Source organism: Cygnus atratus, chromosome 1 (assembly GCF_013377495.2).
Source record: "Cygnus atratus isolate AKBS03 ecotype Queensland, Australia chromosome 1, CAtr_DNAZoo_HiC_assembly, whole genome shotgun sequence".
Taxonomy (NCBI): domain Eukaryota; kingdom Metazoa; phylum Chordata; class Aves; order Anseriformes; family Anatidae; genus Cygnus; species Cygnus atratus.
Genome location: NC_066362.1, coordinates 188873827 through 188889761, shown reverse-complemented (window position 1 = coordinate 188889761; position 15935 = coordinate 188873827). Strand labels below are relative to the sequence as shown.

Genomic DNA, 15935 nt, shown 5'->3' with positions numbered 1-15935 from the left:
ATAGTCATGCTAAGCACTGTAATTGTGGTGTTGGATGAAAGAAAGGAAGAAAAGAGGAACCAGACATTGCAGCACCAATTAAAGATGATAATTGCTGGTTTACTTAGGCCTTTGATTTTGTTGTATAAACAAAGGCTCTACCTACACTACATAAATGATCAGTAACTACATTGCTCCTTCTGGACAGGATCACGAGTAATAAAACAAACAATATTTTCCAGGAAAGCATTGATAGGGAACCATCCTTGTTTCATTTACCTGGAACTCCTTTTTTTTCTGAAAAAAAAAAAGACTCTGAGTAACACCTTTTCTCTGAACAAAGATATTTTCTGTATTTTTGCAATACACTTCTCAGAAATCAAGCCACGTGCTTTGGAGGAGCTGTAGAGAAGAGCCAGAGATAAGTAAGATTGTGCCTGAGTACTCTGCTCCAGTAGGGTACAATGTATGAATTCGGCCCTCTATCCTGACCATTTTCAAGTTGAGTCAGTATTGTTTTTTATTGGTTTAGGTTCTTATGGCCTGTATAATCCTTCCTATGCATTGTAAGTGATTAAAAGCAATTGCTTGCATCTACTGAATGAAACAGTAGCAATTTATATAGGACCTTATGGTATGTATCTCTTGCATCAGCTGCCATGGAAATTATAGGAAATGTCTGAATTTTATTTCATTGCTATATCAATCATCGGTTACCTAATGCCATTTTAACCTAAGATCTATCAAAAGCTCCTAGTTCCTTTGAGAATTACTACCCAGAAGGTATTTAATGTCTATGTTCCTGCAGGGAAATGAAACATCTCAGTGCTTGTTGGTCCTGTGGATGTTCTGTGAATTCCCTTAATTAAAAAAAGGAATCTTAAGCACTTTGACCATTATCTATAATTTTAATTCTGAACATAAAATGAGATGACTCTATCAAACAGATACTCAAACTTATGCCATGTGAATTCTTAATTGATCTAATTGTTTAAAATGAGGAATATTAAGGGCTTGGCATACATTTACTCAAAAAGAAAACTGTAGAACAGAATTTTTTACTGAATTTCAGATCTGGTGATACGCAAAGACTCTCTTGCACACAATATTAATTTCTGGAGTTCCAGATCCAACTGAAAATACTCTCTCAGCTTTTTAAAAATCATCTAAGAACATGATCAGTGATATTTGTTAGATATGTGGAGCTAAATTGGCATTTGTTATGAAGAACTGAGGATCCAGACCGTACAGGGGATTTTAAAGCATTTGAGCCTCTCTAATCAAAAGAGATGATGCTGCAAAGACTCTGATAATTAATTTTTATGTTTTCAAAAAAATAAATAAATAAATAAATAAAAAGGAAGACATTATACACTCACATAGATCAAATAATCTTAGCAACTTCAGCACCAAGAATGTGAATGTTTGTCTTGATCAATTTGTGAGGGATTTCCTAAATTCCCTCTTGGAAACCCAACTTGAAAGCATGACTCCAAGCACAGTTTTGAACAACAGATTAGAACATGTAAATACACTTCGCCAATTTCAGTACTTCTAGGGCCACTATCCTTGGAATATCTGAATGCTTAATGATCTTTAATGTACTTAAGTGAGTCACTAAATTAAGACCATAGTTTGAATGGTTAGCAATTTATATAGAAAGCTGAAGAAAGCTCATGTAATTATTCCATTATTCTGCTTGTGCCTTGCAGGTCCTAAAATGGTAGAATTCCATGGACAGCAATTTCAGATCAACTCAAAGGATGGCAAGCCACTTTTTACAGTGGATGAAAATGAGGTTGTAATTGGCACAGATAAACTTCGAGTCACAGGTTTGTAACAGTTTAAGAAATGTCCAACTAATAGTCGCAAGAAAAACACAGTAAAATGGCATTTTAAATAAACCATTCTGAAAAATACTGGGTTTACCTCATTAGAAAATAGATATCTGAAGCTATCATGACCTTTTTCAGTAAATAATCATAAGTGTTAACAAAAAAGTAATAATATGTATGTATATATACATATGCATTTGGTATGTATGTATTTTATTTAAAACAAATACAAGTAATGATTGGAACTGTACTTTTGTGGGTTTTCTTTTTTTGAATTACTTAAAATTTCCGGTGCATACCGTTAATTGAAGGTGGAAAAGTCTTACATGTTTCTATTTGAAAAACCAGTTGTATTAAGGTTTATTTGTGAAAACTTAATTTTATTTGTGAAAATTATTGTTTATTTGTGAAAATTTTTTAGACTCTGATATTTTATGACTTTTTCTTTCAAAGTGAAAGCCAATGTATTTCTGCTCTATGTGTAGCACATATGCCATGGGATGGTATTTATAGTGTATTTAAAATGTCATCAGTCAGAAGACAAGTTTGCTTTAGGCTATTTCTGCAAATCACCAAAGTACTCATTTACAAAGTAAGATGTCAAAGTTATCACATGAAAAGCTGTTTCCTTTTATATGACCTGATAAAGTCAACCTTCATTTTCCAGGTGTAAGGTTGCATTAAAACAGATATGTCAGGGTGTGATTTCTCTTTAACTGGAAGACTCCATCAAAGGAAATACTGAAATTATCCTGTAGCTTGTTTCCAATTGCATTTTTGGTATTTTTAAGCTGACTGCAACTATCATGTTAACTTTTGCTAATTATTGGTCCTCTGAAATATTGAGGTCTTAATTTTAATGGATCAATTCATATTATTTCACTGTGCAAAACTACAAATGTGTGTACAATTAATGTTTCAAAGCCAAAGTTAAGTTATAATGAATGTGTTAATAAATTTGGTTTACACCTAAGGGTCTTATCTTAAGTTTTTTACTTTTTAACCTAATTGAAATTACAACTTTGTTTAACCAGGAAACCATATCAAATGATTATTGTTTGCCCAAGGGATGCTAAACTTTAATAGAAAAGCATGTTTAACAAAGATATGAAAAACTGCATACTTGTTAACTGATTTGGAAAAGGTCTATCTCTGCTCAAAGTAAGTAAAAATCATTCATACACAAGGTGAAATTGCTATGCTAAAACATGTATTCTGACTTGTCCAATATTAATCTTTGGACTGCAAGGATAATTGTTTACTTTAGCAGATATTGTAGAAAGACACATTGCCTGTTTCTTTTTATACTGTAGTACAATTGAAAAATAAATCCATTAAAGTCAGTAAGGTTATTTCAGTGTAAAATTAACAGAATTAACAGAAAGGAGATTCATGCCTACTATGCTTTAAACTCATTTATTAAAATTGTGATTTAAATGATACTATTACCATAAAGGATAAATTAGTGATACTTTGAGAGATATCAATACTTTGAGCAGAGAATACTTTGAGCAGAGAACCAATGTCTGTGATGTATAGTATTTCAGGAAAAATGCAAATCTAATCCAACCCAACATGTCAGGAATTGTCATTTTCCAACAATTTGGAAAATGTTAGCATTTCGTAATTTGGAAAAAGTAGGAAATGGATAGCAACCAGCTAAACTACATAGACATATGCAAGACTATAGGGGCAGATAAGATCCACTCAGGGGTACTGAGGGAGCCAGCAGAAGTGCTCGCCAAGCCACTTTCCATCATTTAGCATCAGTCCTGGCTATCAGCGGAGGTCCCAGTCAACTGGCAGCTAGCAAATGTGACACAAGAAGGGCTAGAAGGAGGACTCAGGGAACTACAGGCCTGTCAGTCTGACCTCAGTGCCAGGGAAGCTCATGGAGCAGATTATCTTGAGTGCCATCAGGCAGCACTTAAAGGACAACCAGGCGATCAGGCCCAGTCAGCATGGGTTTGTGAAAGGCAAGTCCTGCTTGACGAACCTGAGCTCCTTCTACAACAAGGTGACGCTCAGTGGACAAGGGAAAGGCTGTGGATATGGTCTACCTAGACTTCAGTAAGGTTTTTGACACCATTCCCCACAGCGTTCTCCTGAAGAAGCTGTCTGCTCAAGGCTTGGATGGCTGTACACTTTGTTGGGTTAAAAACTGCCTGGGTGGCTGGGCCCAAAGAGTTGTGGTGAATGGAGTTAAATCCAGGTGGAGACCGATCACTGGTGGTGTCCTCCAGGGCTCAGTATTGGGGCCAGTTCTCTTAAATTTCTTTATCAATGATCTGGATGAGGGGCATGAGTGCACCCTCTGTTAGTTGGCAGATGACACCAAGTTAAATGCAAGCATTGATCTGCTCGATGGTAGGAGGGCTCTGCAGAGGGATCTGGGTAGGCTGGACTGATGGGCTGAGACCAACTGTACGAGGTTCAACAAGGCCAAGTGCCAGATCCTGCACTTGGGGCACAACAACCCCATGCAGCGCTACAGGCTGTGGGAAGAGTGGTCCAAAATGGTCTCAACTACTGCAAAAAAACATTTTAACAAGTGCTAATGGTAATTTATATATCACGACTATAGTAAAGGGTAATATTTTGATTATGAGAATAATGGAACATAAGAAATTAATAGAATGAAGTTGCTTACCCTCCACTCTTTTTGCAGAAAAGTTGGCAATGCAAAGGTGATAAGTATTATATCACACTTTATCCAGTCTACTACTTGTTCTGCTTGCCTGTCCTTCATAATCTTTTAGAGTGTTTGCTAATTATTGTCAGTGATTTTCTAGTTCTATGTGGAAAGGTTTTCAGTTTGAATAGCTAACACTGAAGCACAATGTGAAGATGTGTGTTTAATTGAAATGTTTCTGCTCACAAGCTATGTTAAGTATGTGACAATTTTTGTATATGAATAAACATTCTGCTGTTAGACTTTAAGAGGCAGATAGACCTTGCTTGATAGTGTGTGTGGGACAGGTGTTAAAGAAACCTTCTGGCTTAAGTCCTCTCATTAAAATTCTCTCCTTAGAAAATGAGTATCTTGTTCTTGTGCATTTTAGGATTAAATGATATTTATAAACAACATTCTACAAAATAGCAAATGCAGTAATATTTATATCATAATTTAAGTCTCCTTCTTTACAGTTTAAAAGATAAAGTAGTTAAGGTAGACAAGAGATCAGTTTAGGGCCATTTTCCAAAAACTTTTACCATGAAGTGATTTTTTGTGTGTGTGTGTCGTACTGACTAAACTTAATGTTGTTTCATGAAGTTTTCCTCACAGGAAGGTAACGTTTTAAACTTTCTTAGAAATGACAGCTCTAGAATATATAAATAAACCTTCTTATTCCCTCTTACGCACACATGCCCCTTTAATACCTTTTTCTCTGGAATATTAAAACTGGTATTTCCCATTGGCTTTTTTCCATTAGCTCCTCTTCCCATGCAAGTAGTACTATCTCTATTATTGCTCACCTGTCTTTCAGAGCAGGGTGTCCTGGAAGCACACACCCAAGAGGGCTTATCCTGCAGCCATCTATATCTTTTCCTTATTTTTTTTTTCAAAATCTATTAGTCAGGGCACTTAGGAAATGGGAGACATGTTCTGAATTTCCCTCTGTGGCCTGGGAAACTTCAGGCCTGCAATCCCACCTCCCAGGACAATGCTCTGTAATGACATGAAAAGTTATGTGCACAGCATAAGGAGACAGCTGAAAAAAAACACTCTTTATGTCCACTAGCAACATGAAGCTCTGCCTGTGGCCCCCTGCTCTCATTTCTTCCTTTTTCATGGTTCTCCTTCAAAAGGAGAAACAGAAGGTGAGCTCCTCAAAGTTGCTCACTGCTAAGTGTGGGCTTCGGTCTCCTCCAGTAAGGAGGGAATGCTCTGATGATAATGCTGTTATATAAAGACTATCGGAAAGATTTTTTTTTTTTAATTAAAATGCTGTGATTGCTGGTTTTTAGAACTATCTCTATTGTTCTTGGTTTGCACAGGCTGAGAATTAGTGATACAGTTGGGCTTCTCTGGGGAGCTTGCGTGTCTCTCTGCCTTGTTTCTGAGCCACAATGATGCTTAGACCCGCCATCCCAGAGCAAGAGACAGAAGCACATCCCTTAAAAAAGGATCTGCTTTTTCTCAAGCAAGGCTTCAGCAAACATAATAGTGGGAGGTGTCCCTGCCCATGGCAGGGGAGTTGGAATTAGTTGATCTTTAAGGTCCCTTCCAACCCATACCATTCTGTGATTCTATGGTTCTGTGATTGCACTCAGACCTCACAAATCTCCATATCGATGATTGCTTCCCTCCTCCAGTCAGTTTTGCCAGGCTCCTCTTTCTGACATCTCTCTGTGCATATCTGGTCATCTTAATCACAGCAAGTCCAAACCTTGATAGGAATGTAAGAGTGGGCTAGAAGAGGCATCTGGTTTATCAGCTCCCATCCCTTTCATGACTGATAAGTAGGTCATACAATGTCTTTTATAATCTTATCAAGCTATATCTCAAATGCAAGGAAACACTATGCAACTATTCATTTTTATATCACCAAATGTGAACTTATGTGTAAATGGCACTGTAGAAGAAATACAAAAGGCTGTTTATAATCAGGTCCCAGAGTGAAATGAGAAAAGCCTGTGAGAAAGAAGAGTTCCCATCCCCCCCCCCCGCCTTCTATAAGCATTTCCTTACTAGCCTTGCAGTGATCTGCACATTCTACAGTGAGATATCATGAGGGCACCTTTGGCATGTGACATCCCTTGTGTGCTGTAAGATGCCCCCAGCAGCCTGCTAGCCCACTTCTGAGCAGGCTGCAGATCTAGTTTTGAGGGTGGCTTTGAAACTAAGCTCAAGGGTCAGTAGGGCATTCTGAATTTTGATTACAAAAGAAGTAGATTTCTGAGTAATCAAGTTTAGGAATGTTGTCAAAGTAAAGCATTCAGGGTCAGAAAATATTACTAGACAAGTTAGTTTAACTTAAATAATTGAGTAGGGAGCTCATGTATAGAGGTCAGCTTAAAAATTGCTGACCTGATAAAGTCACATTTGCAAAACAGAGATATCCCTTTATTAGTGACTTGTTCTTTTCACTCCTATCTCCTCTTTCCCAGTGTCTGTGTCAACTGAAATCATCTTTTTTTTTTTGTTCCAAGTCCATGATAAAATGTTATACCACATTTGGTCCCACTAGTAATACATCCCTTCATTCATGGCTCCCTGTTTGCAATTATGTTTAAGACCTTTCAGCCAATTTTAATCCATGTAATGCATTCCAGTCTGATTTGTGTTGCTCTAATCTCTTAATCAAAATGTGATGTGGCATCAAAGTAAATACCTGTGGAAGTTTATTATGCCCATACTATTATCTTTATCAACCAAGCTTGTCGTCTCATTTACAATTCAAAGATATAAATGTATTTAATAATGTCATACCCGGTGCTTTACTGCATACAAAAATGTTGCAAGAACTACAGAAGACGATGTCTAATTAATCTGCGAGAGAACCTTAGTATTTTGTGCTCACCTTTCATACTGATACCTCAGATTCTTAACTTTCAGCTAAGTGTGTATGGGAAAGAGAGCAATCAGATTTCTCATGTTTTCTCCTGAAGCCACTGATGCAAACATCCATACTTAAAACCTTTAATTCCACTTTTAATCAGTTTTGAAAGTACAAATAGGTGATGATGAGCTATGGCTATTTTATGGATTTCTAAAGATGACAGAGGAATTAAATGAAAATCAGGCGGAGCACATAGTAGAGCTTTTCAGAGTCAGTCCATGCTGGTGATGTCTAATGTGAAGATAAAACTCACGAATTGAGTTACAGACACAAGTCTTTTCCTTTTGAAGTCATTCTTTATTGTTTTGTAGGCTCTATTTACTTTTTATTACCTGATTATTGCTCTGATAGCTAACTATTCTATCTCGTGATTCTGTGAATATCAGTTGATGGTACTTTTGCAAAATAGTAACGGAAGTGATGGTATTCTTCCCTAATCTTTATAATAATTCAAACTATATGGCTTAACACAAGTGGACTAAATTAAAATTCTTTTTTTTTGTTTGTTTTTTTCACATGCACACAATGGGAAAATCTATAAAAATGCAATTGTAAGACTAGACATTTAATGGCACTAATCATGCACCAGAGGAACTTTAGATTGGGTATTAGGAAGAATTTCTTCATGGTGCATTGGTCAAGCATTGGAATGGGCTGCCCAGAGAAGCAGTGGAGTCCCCATCCCTGGACGTATTTAAGAGACATGTGCATGTGGCACTAAGGGACATGGTTTAGTGATGGAACTTGGTAGCTCAGGTTGACATTTGGACTTGATGATCTTGAAGGTCTTTTCCCACCTAAATGATTCTATGATTCTCTGATTATACCACATCCATTTACTAATCATACATTTCTTCTTGTCTTTTCTTCCTTCCTCCTGATTCCACAATCACTTTTTCATCCTGGTCTCATCAGATCTTCCAGAAAGAAAACAACAACAACAACAACAACAAAAAGATTTATCTTCTAATTGATTACTTATCAGTGTTTGATTACTTACATGTACATATATATACTTTTTTCTCAATTACTGATTATTTATATGCACATACATGTGCATATGAATCTTACCAGTACCAAGTGCTATCAAACTGCTCCCAGAAGTGGGAGTCAAACCAATATCAAGTTTCCGATTAAGAAAACCAACCTCAGGAAAGGATCAAATAGGAAAAAAAAGCTCTCAGAAGAGACGAATCCCACAAAGTAGGCCTGGGAGTGGGACCAAATAAAAAATGAACAAAGTCTGCCTTTAAATATGATCTGTGACATAGAGTTCAGAGTTAAACAGGCACCCCCAGAGAAGATTCTTACAGGAAATCCTGTAAGAAAAGGAAAACTTCATTCAGCATGGGAAATTCTGAGAGAGGGGCTATATTTTGTATAGAAAACAAGTCATCAAAGAGACATAAGAGGACATAGGAAACTACCTTCATTAGCTGTCTGACCATGATATTTTTTTTGATCTGAATTGTTGTCTTGAACCTCAGCATTTTACACCTAGGTTGAAAATTGACTGTTGTGTTGTTATGGGCAATTTGAATTCCTAAATAAGTTAAATGTGCAGGAGTTAGAATCCATGTAAGTCCTTAATTGAATTTATCCTCTAAGATCTTGGTTTCTGAGCTATTACCTTTTCATTTCTGTTCTCATTCTAGAGGCACTCAATCTTGCTTCTATTTCAGCCCATAAATTCTCACAGTAATATTGTTGTCCATTGCATTCTGTGCTCTGTACTACAAGTTCTGGTCTTGAAAATTACTGCCTTTATTATCATATCATTTCTTGCACAAAATAACTTAAAACCGCAAAGAGTACAGCCACAGACTCTTGATTTTCAGGAGGGTACTGATATCTAGGTGATAAGGCTAGGCAGTGGCCCCTTTATGGGAAGGATCAGGAACAGTTCAAGACTCTGTATCCACTTCAGCTGGGTTCTGCATATCTTGGCTTTAAGTTGCATTTACCTTCAGCATTTGATATGACTGACTTGCTTTGCCCAACCTACACACATACCACCCACATGTAGGTAAGCACCATTTCTCCTCTGTTGGGCTGAAATTACTCTTATTTCAAGAGCTAAACCATCTGATACCATTTTACATGCATAAATACTATTTTTTCTTTACCACGTCTGCCTGACAGTCAAGGGAAATCTTTGATGAAGCTACATGGCAGCGTTTATGCTTTATATAGAATAGTCTAAAATGCAGGTGATGTTTTAATTCTACAATATTTGCAAAGGTTTTGTGAAGTTTTAATTATTTCTATTAATTCTAAAGGAAGTTGTGTTATAAAAATCCTGTTTACTTACGTTTTTGTCCCAAGTGATTTAAACTTTGTCTTCCGACTTCTCAAATTCTTAAAAGAATTTAACCTGTACTTTTGCATTAACAGTGTATTCTTTTGTTCCAATTAATACAATAATAGTAAAACTGTATCTGGATAATAATTGTCTCATTAGTTGTTAATATATATTTTTGTATCTTAATTTCTGTTTTCAAAGCGGCTGTATAAATCACTGTCACTATTTCTTTAATATTTGAACTTTTACAATATAGTAACTTTCCTTCTTTCCAGGTCCTGAAGGAGCACTTTTTGAACACTCTGTAGAAACACCGCTTGTGAAGGCAGAGGCTTTTAAACAGCTTAGGTAAGAACATACACATAAAAGCATAAATCTAATAAGTAAATGTTGTTTGCTATACATACATTTTTTTTCAGAACAAGGGATTTTAAACAACATTTACAGAACTAGTACTAACTTTTCCTATTATGTGATAATTTATTGTTTTACTGGAAAATTCTACATTGGTGTGCAACTCTAGAAGTATATTATGAGATGATTTATTACAGATGGTGAGTATTTAAAGCCACATAATCTACTGTGTGAAGTTCTTCTGTACACTTTAATTTTACAATTTCAGAACACGTAAGTATAACTTTTTCTGCTATGTTGAAATAAAAGTTACTTATTTGAAGTAGGTCATAATCTTATGACAAGTCAAAATTTTTATAAAATATTATCAGTCCAAGGAAACAGACTAGGAAGAAACATTTGGAAAGATCCAAAACTGTGTAATTAAAAAGCAGTTTGGGATGAGAAAATAATTATAAAGTATCTCCTAAGTTTCAAAGCTCCTTAATCCTGGGATAGATTTCTGTGTGAATTACTCCATGTAATTCGTAGTATCCCAAATTAGTTTATAATGTGTTGATTATGATGAGCTCAACTCAATCTACGTTCAGTTCATGAAAATCTTTTTTTCCATTTTGTATGTCAGTTCAAAGAAAAATTAAATGAAGAGGACCTCTTTACAGTTTTACTTCTGTCCTTTCATACCTTGACAGTCTGCTACTTTCTGTAATAATTTCTTAGTGTTTCTTCTCCAATAGGGGTAACTATTAGAGAGCAGCATAAGATGATTAAAGCTTTCAAGAGCACTGTCTGTACTTTGGTGACTGAATTTGCAAATTGAGAATGGCAAATGAGAGGGAAACTTTACTAAGATTCTTCTTTTAATTTTCTCCATGATTTTCAACATTTACTTACAGCGAATACTGTGTGCTTGCATTTGAAGACAGAATGGGCTTGGGACATCAGTTTTTCCACATGTTTATCTCTACTTTCAAAAAAGCATTTCTTCTATCGTAGTAGAATTTGAATGTGACAGACTTCAGCCAATATATAGGATTGTGCATTGTAATGAACATTGTCTGGTTTTGGAGGGAGTGGACTCATTATGTTGTAAATTTTTAATTTCCTGTGATTGTCTCAGTTTTGATAAAGTAGTATTTATGAACACTTAAGACACTGAATTTTCTAATTACAAAGTCAAGAAGCTCTTTATAAATTTTAATTGGATATTTTCTGTGGTTGTTACTTTGCTTTAAATACATCATCAATTAGTATTTAATAGGTTTGAAGCTAATAGTTTCTCCTACAGTCATTGTACTATGTTGCATTTTAAGTGTAAGCTCTTATCTACACTTCATTTAACAACAATTGCATTGTTTTGAGCTACATTCAACTGTGTCTATTATAAATTTTTCATCTATTTTTGACACAGAATATCATTTGAAGAACCAGATAAGATTAATTGAAGGTATTTATAAGGTTCTCCTTCACAGATGTTTACCTGGTGGCTTATCTGTTTAGTGATATTACCATGTCAACTATAAGCACATTTTGATCTAGAATGTTGCTCCACGTTAGCAGGGCTCAACAGTAATAGTTAAAATCTCACTCAGTTCTGTGTTCAATTGACTTAAAATAGTGGGAAACACAGATTCAGAATTTACAGAAGTTATCCTAATAATTATTAGGAAGTATCTACGTGGTAGCATGAGCACTGACGCTTGTGACAGACATTATCATCTGCCTTAAAGCCAGAGCTGCTAACCACCTGTGCTAGAAACCAAGTTAGTTTAACCCTAAGAAAAATGGTGAATATCAGGGCATGAAGCTATGTGATGTCCCGGCAGGCTCAGAAGACCTGAAGCTAAATCACAGCCATTCAAAATGCCTCACTCCTTTAATTTTTTTGCTGTCATTGCCACCCATAATCAATGTCAAGTCTGAAAGCAGAGATGGCAGTGATTCCATGGAGGGCTTCTTAGGAGGATCAAGAAGCAAATGTGTTTGTCTGCAGTGCAGATGCTAAGTTAAGATACAGACAGAGAAAAGCGATTTAGAAAGCTCATGCTGGAGAAAGGTTATTTTCAAGGGTAACCTTAAATGGCAGTGTAAACAAAATTCATGCAATCCATTGCGAAGAAGCTGAAACAAGTTTACCAATGCATGGTAATTTTGTAATGCTTTATAAATATTCTGTTTCATTCCACACTGTTAAATACAGGAGGATACCTATTGAAAAACACTTCAATATGATTTTTTTAAATGCAATTTTAAGTAATACTTTTCTATTTTAATTTTGAATAATACTTCTTTTCCAGTTTAAAGTAGTGACTATCAAGTTACAGGTAATAGAACCTATTTGCTCACCCCAAGCCTTATCTCCACACTTTCACCACCTATTAATCTTCTGCTATTTTTCTTCTATTTTTCTTTCAGTGGTTATATTGTACTATGTGAATATAATATGCTGGATGAATGTGATATAAAGTGCCACAATATTTAGCCTTATATACAGAGAATAATGCTTCAAGAAAACCCATCCACTTCAACAGTAGTTGCATGTTTCAAGGAGCTGACTGGAAAGCTCTTAGTGGTCATAACATTTCAGCTAGTGTCATATGAATGGAGACCACATTCTCTTTCATTCAGGTTTAGAGCAGCATCGCAAACAATGTTGACACAAATGGCCTTCTGAATTACACATTCTGCTGGATTTCCTGTCCAAATGCCAAACTTAAAGATAGACTACTTTTCTGGAAACAAAATGATAAGTGTGTTAGAGCATATCTTTTTTATAGCTAAGCAATGGAGGCAGAGTGATGCAATTATACTGTGGTCAGTAACTGTCTTTTCATTTTCTAGTTTGAAGGAAACACATCAAGTCCTTTTCAGTCTAATAGATTGAATTCATGACTCACCTGTAAAGAAAAAGAGATGTGCTTGCACTTACTTCGAAGTGGTAGGAAGAATTATACAAACAAAATCTACATCTCAAAGTTGAAACATCCCTATGTTTAAAATAGCATTGCCCACTTCTAAATAAGATACCATTTATTAACTAATTGTATACTGTGCATGATGAATATAATGCTCACAGATGAGTACTAGCATTGTTCTCATAGTTGCCACATACGGATGTCTGACAGCCAGCAACTGAGCATTCTGAGCACAAGTCCTATGGGAAATCACTTTTAGTACAGCATGTGGTATTTTGCCAGTTCTTCAACTCAAGGTTTACATTCAAGTTCAAATATGACCCACATCATTCCACATTTCTTGGATTTGAAAAGTGGTATAGCAGGAGTGATGTCACTTTTCCAGAGAGTCAGCTTTGGTCAGAGCATGATTATAAATCTATAAATAATGTTAACAAAATATAGGTATATTTAACAGTCTACATGTATATTCTGTGAAGATTTCAGTATTTCCTGGTGAAAACAGCCTTATTTTAAACAAATATATTATATTGGCATTCACCAAAACTTTAAAAATGTAATTTAAGAAATGATCCTTCATATTTTGATGAAATACCTCTGTCCAACAATGAAAAGCATAAAAATATGTATTTACTGGTTTCTGATATTCATGTTGTAGAATACTGGTAGCTTGAGGGCATAATTATACTGATACATCTCAGCATTTAGTTAAGGCATGTACTGGTGGGTTGCTGGTAAACATCCATTTCTATATATTCGAAATAAATATGTCCCTGTTGTGGCAGCCTATAAGTTTACTTTTCTTATGGCTTCTACTTCTCTTTGACTCTTTATTAAGCCTTACTTTTATCCTTTCCATTCCTCATTCATAATCTGTTTCCTTTTCCACTCAAAGTATAGGTTTGCTAGGGTTAAATTGGACAGTAAGAAACTGCTGGAAGGTGAAGCTCTGGGGTATTATAAGGAAGGAAGAAAGTCTAGAAGGAGATGTATAGAAGCTAATCAGGGTAAAAGCATTCACAAAATCATTGCTTGATCATATTTGTAATACTAATGCTTACATGCTAATTGACTAAAAATACCATTTGACTAATTGAAGTACAGTGATTTTTATTTGCATTCATTATGCAAATTAAAAGCCCAGTCAGTCAGAAGAGAATGAATTACATAACGGACAAGTGAGTCTACAATTATAAGCCAGTATTTGTAAAGTATCTCTGCTCCCTGACTAGTGAGACATTTCTACTGCAATATGATTTTATGAGCCCTGGCATTAATTTGCTAGATACATATTTGCATTCATGTACTTTACTGCATTCATGTTAACTGAAAACACCATCACATACTTCTTGTGGAAGCTTAAAGATTTTCTTTCCATTCAATTGATGGACTCAAATCTATAAAAACGCATAGTGTAAAAGGACGGGATGGTACAGGCCATCACATTTATTGCCTTTTCAGAAACATATCTGACAAATTTAAGTATCTGACATATATTTTAAAATACTTTATTAGTATAGACCTGGGTACTATTTCACATCTTGTCTTCTAAAGTGAAGAGTACTTTCCAAGTAAAATCTCTTTTCTCTGTCATGGGTTGCCAGCTACTTTTTGTGCACCCATGTTCTTGAAACAGGTTGTTCATGGGGATTCACATTACAAATTACAGTGGTATTTTTTTTGCTTAATTACAACAGTTCTTTATGTCATGTCTCATATTCTGTCAATATATTAAAGTACTAGCTCCCTAAGCATAAGTCATTTTTTAATTTTTCTTACTTTTCAGGTATTGAATTTGTAACATCTTCTGCATAGGTTTGTACCTAACATTCACTCTAAGATATTTCTGATACATCCCTAGCACGTTACAAAGAGAGTAACAGTAAGGGAAAGGGGACCCATCTGCACTGATGTATTTCAACTAACAGAGCGCTCTGTACAACTGTTTTCCCTTCAGCCGAAATATGAAGATACTGTAGAGCTTCCAAACTCAAGGAAATGTACTTCAAAGCATTTACCCTTTTTCACATACCTGGAAGCTTTAATCTGTCGAGATAATCTTTCCCCAGTATTTAATTTCTCCATCTTTCTTGAGTTATTTATGAGCACATATTCCTGGTAGGCATACATGTGCCTGGACTACAAAAAATACACACATGGCCAGCCACACCAATAAACCGAAGAGCAATGCCCAGCCACGTCAACACAAGCAGACATCACATAAGCATGAGTAGCATGGACATCCCAGTCTTGTTCCTCTTCCCCAGCTGATCAGCATTGAGGTCCACTAGTGAGATACATACACACACACGCGCAAAAAAAAAAAAAAAAAAAAAAATGGTTCCTGCAGAGGATGGCTTTGAACATGCAGTGTATCCAGTAGCTTGGGCCAGCCTGCTCCAGTTTTGTCTGCTGAGAACATTCAACCTGCTCACCAGCTAGTCGTGCCTGAAGTTCACCAGCACTTTCTTCATACAGGCTCAGAGTAGGGAACAAATTCATACAGGAAATAGTTAGGATTTAAGATGAATAGAGGATAAACCACAGTAGTCAAGCACTGACCAGCCATTTGTTTGCACCCAAACAGCCACTTTTATACCCCTTTCCCTCAATTTTTCCTTTTTTTCTTCTCTTTGATCCACTTTGATCTATCCTTTTTCCTTTCTTTGATCCTTCCCCTAAACATCCCATAATAAGTACACAACTCAGGAGGTCACCCTGCTCTGTCTCAAGATGCACCTCCTCTTGCATGCCATAGTAAGTCTTGTAGGCAATAACCCCTTTTACTCTGCATGACATTACAGAAAGAGAGTTTATTTCATTGACTCCTCTTGGTGGGTTTCACACCAGGGAGAATGGTCTCATTTGTTTCCCTTTGGTGCTCGTAGGAGTAGTCCATTCAGTGTGCTCTCTTTTCACTGATGTGGCTGTTCATGCCCCTTCACTCATTGTTCCTCTGATTCTCTGCAGATCTGTCTTTAATTTA

The 15935-nt window shown here is 35.9% G+C and overlaps 1 protein-coding gene across 6 annotated transcripts in view; it reads left to right on the top strand.

Annotated features, from left to right (window-relative positions):
• The window catches only part of SGCG (sarcoglycan gamma), a 136989-nt gene that overhangs the window by 104867 nt on the left and 16187 nt on the right, over positions 1-15935 (top strand). For all 6 annotated transcript variants that reach the window (XM_035542543.2, XM_035542540.2, XM_035542541.2 and 3 more), the window contains 2 exons: positions 1692-1811; positions 9956-10028. In XM_035542543.2, the coding sequence (XP_035398436.1) occupies positions 1692-1811; positions 9956-10028 (193 nt within the window). The remainder of the gene's footprint in view (positions 1-1691; positions 1812-9955; positions 10029-15935) is intronic.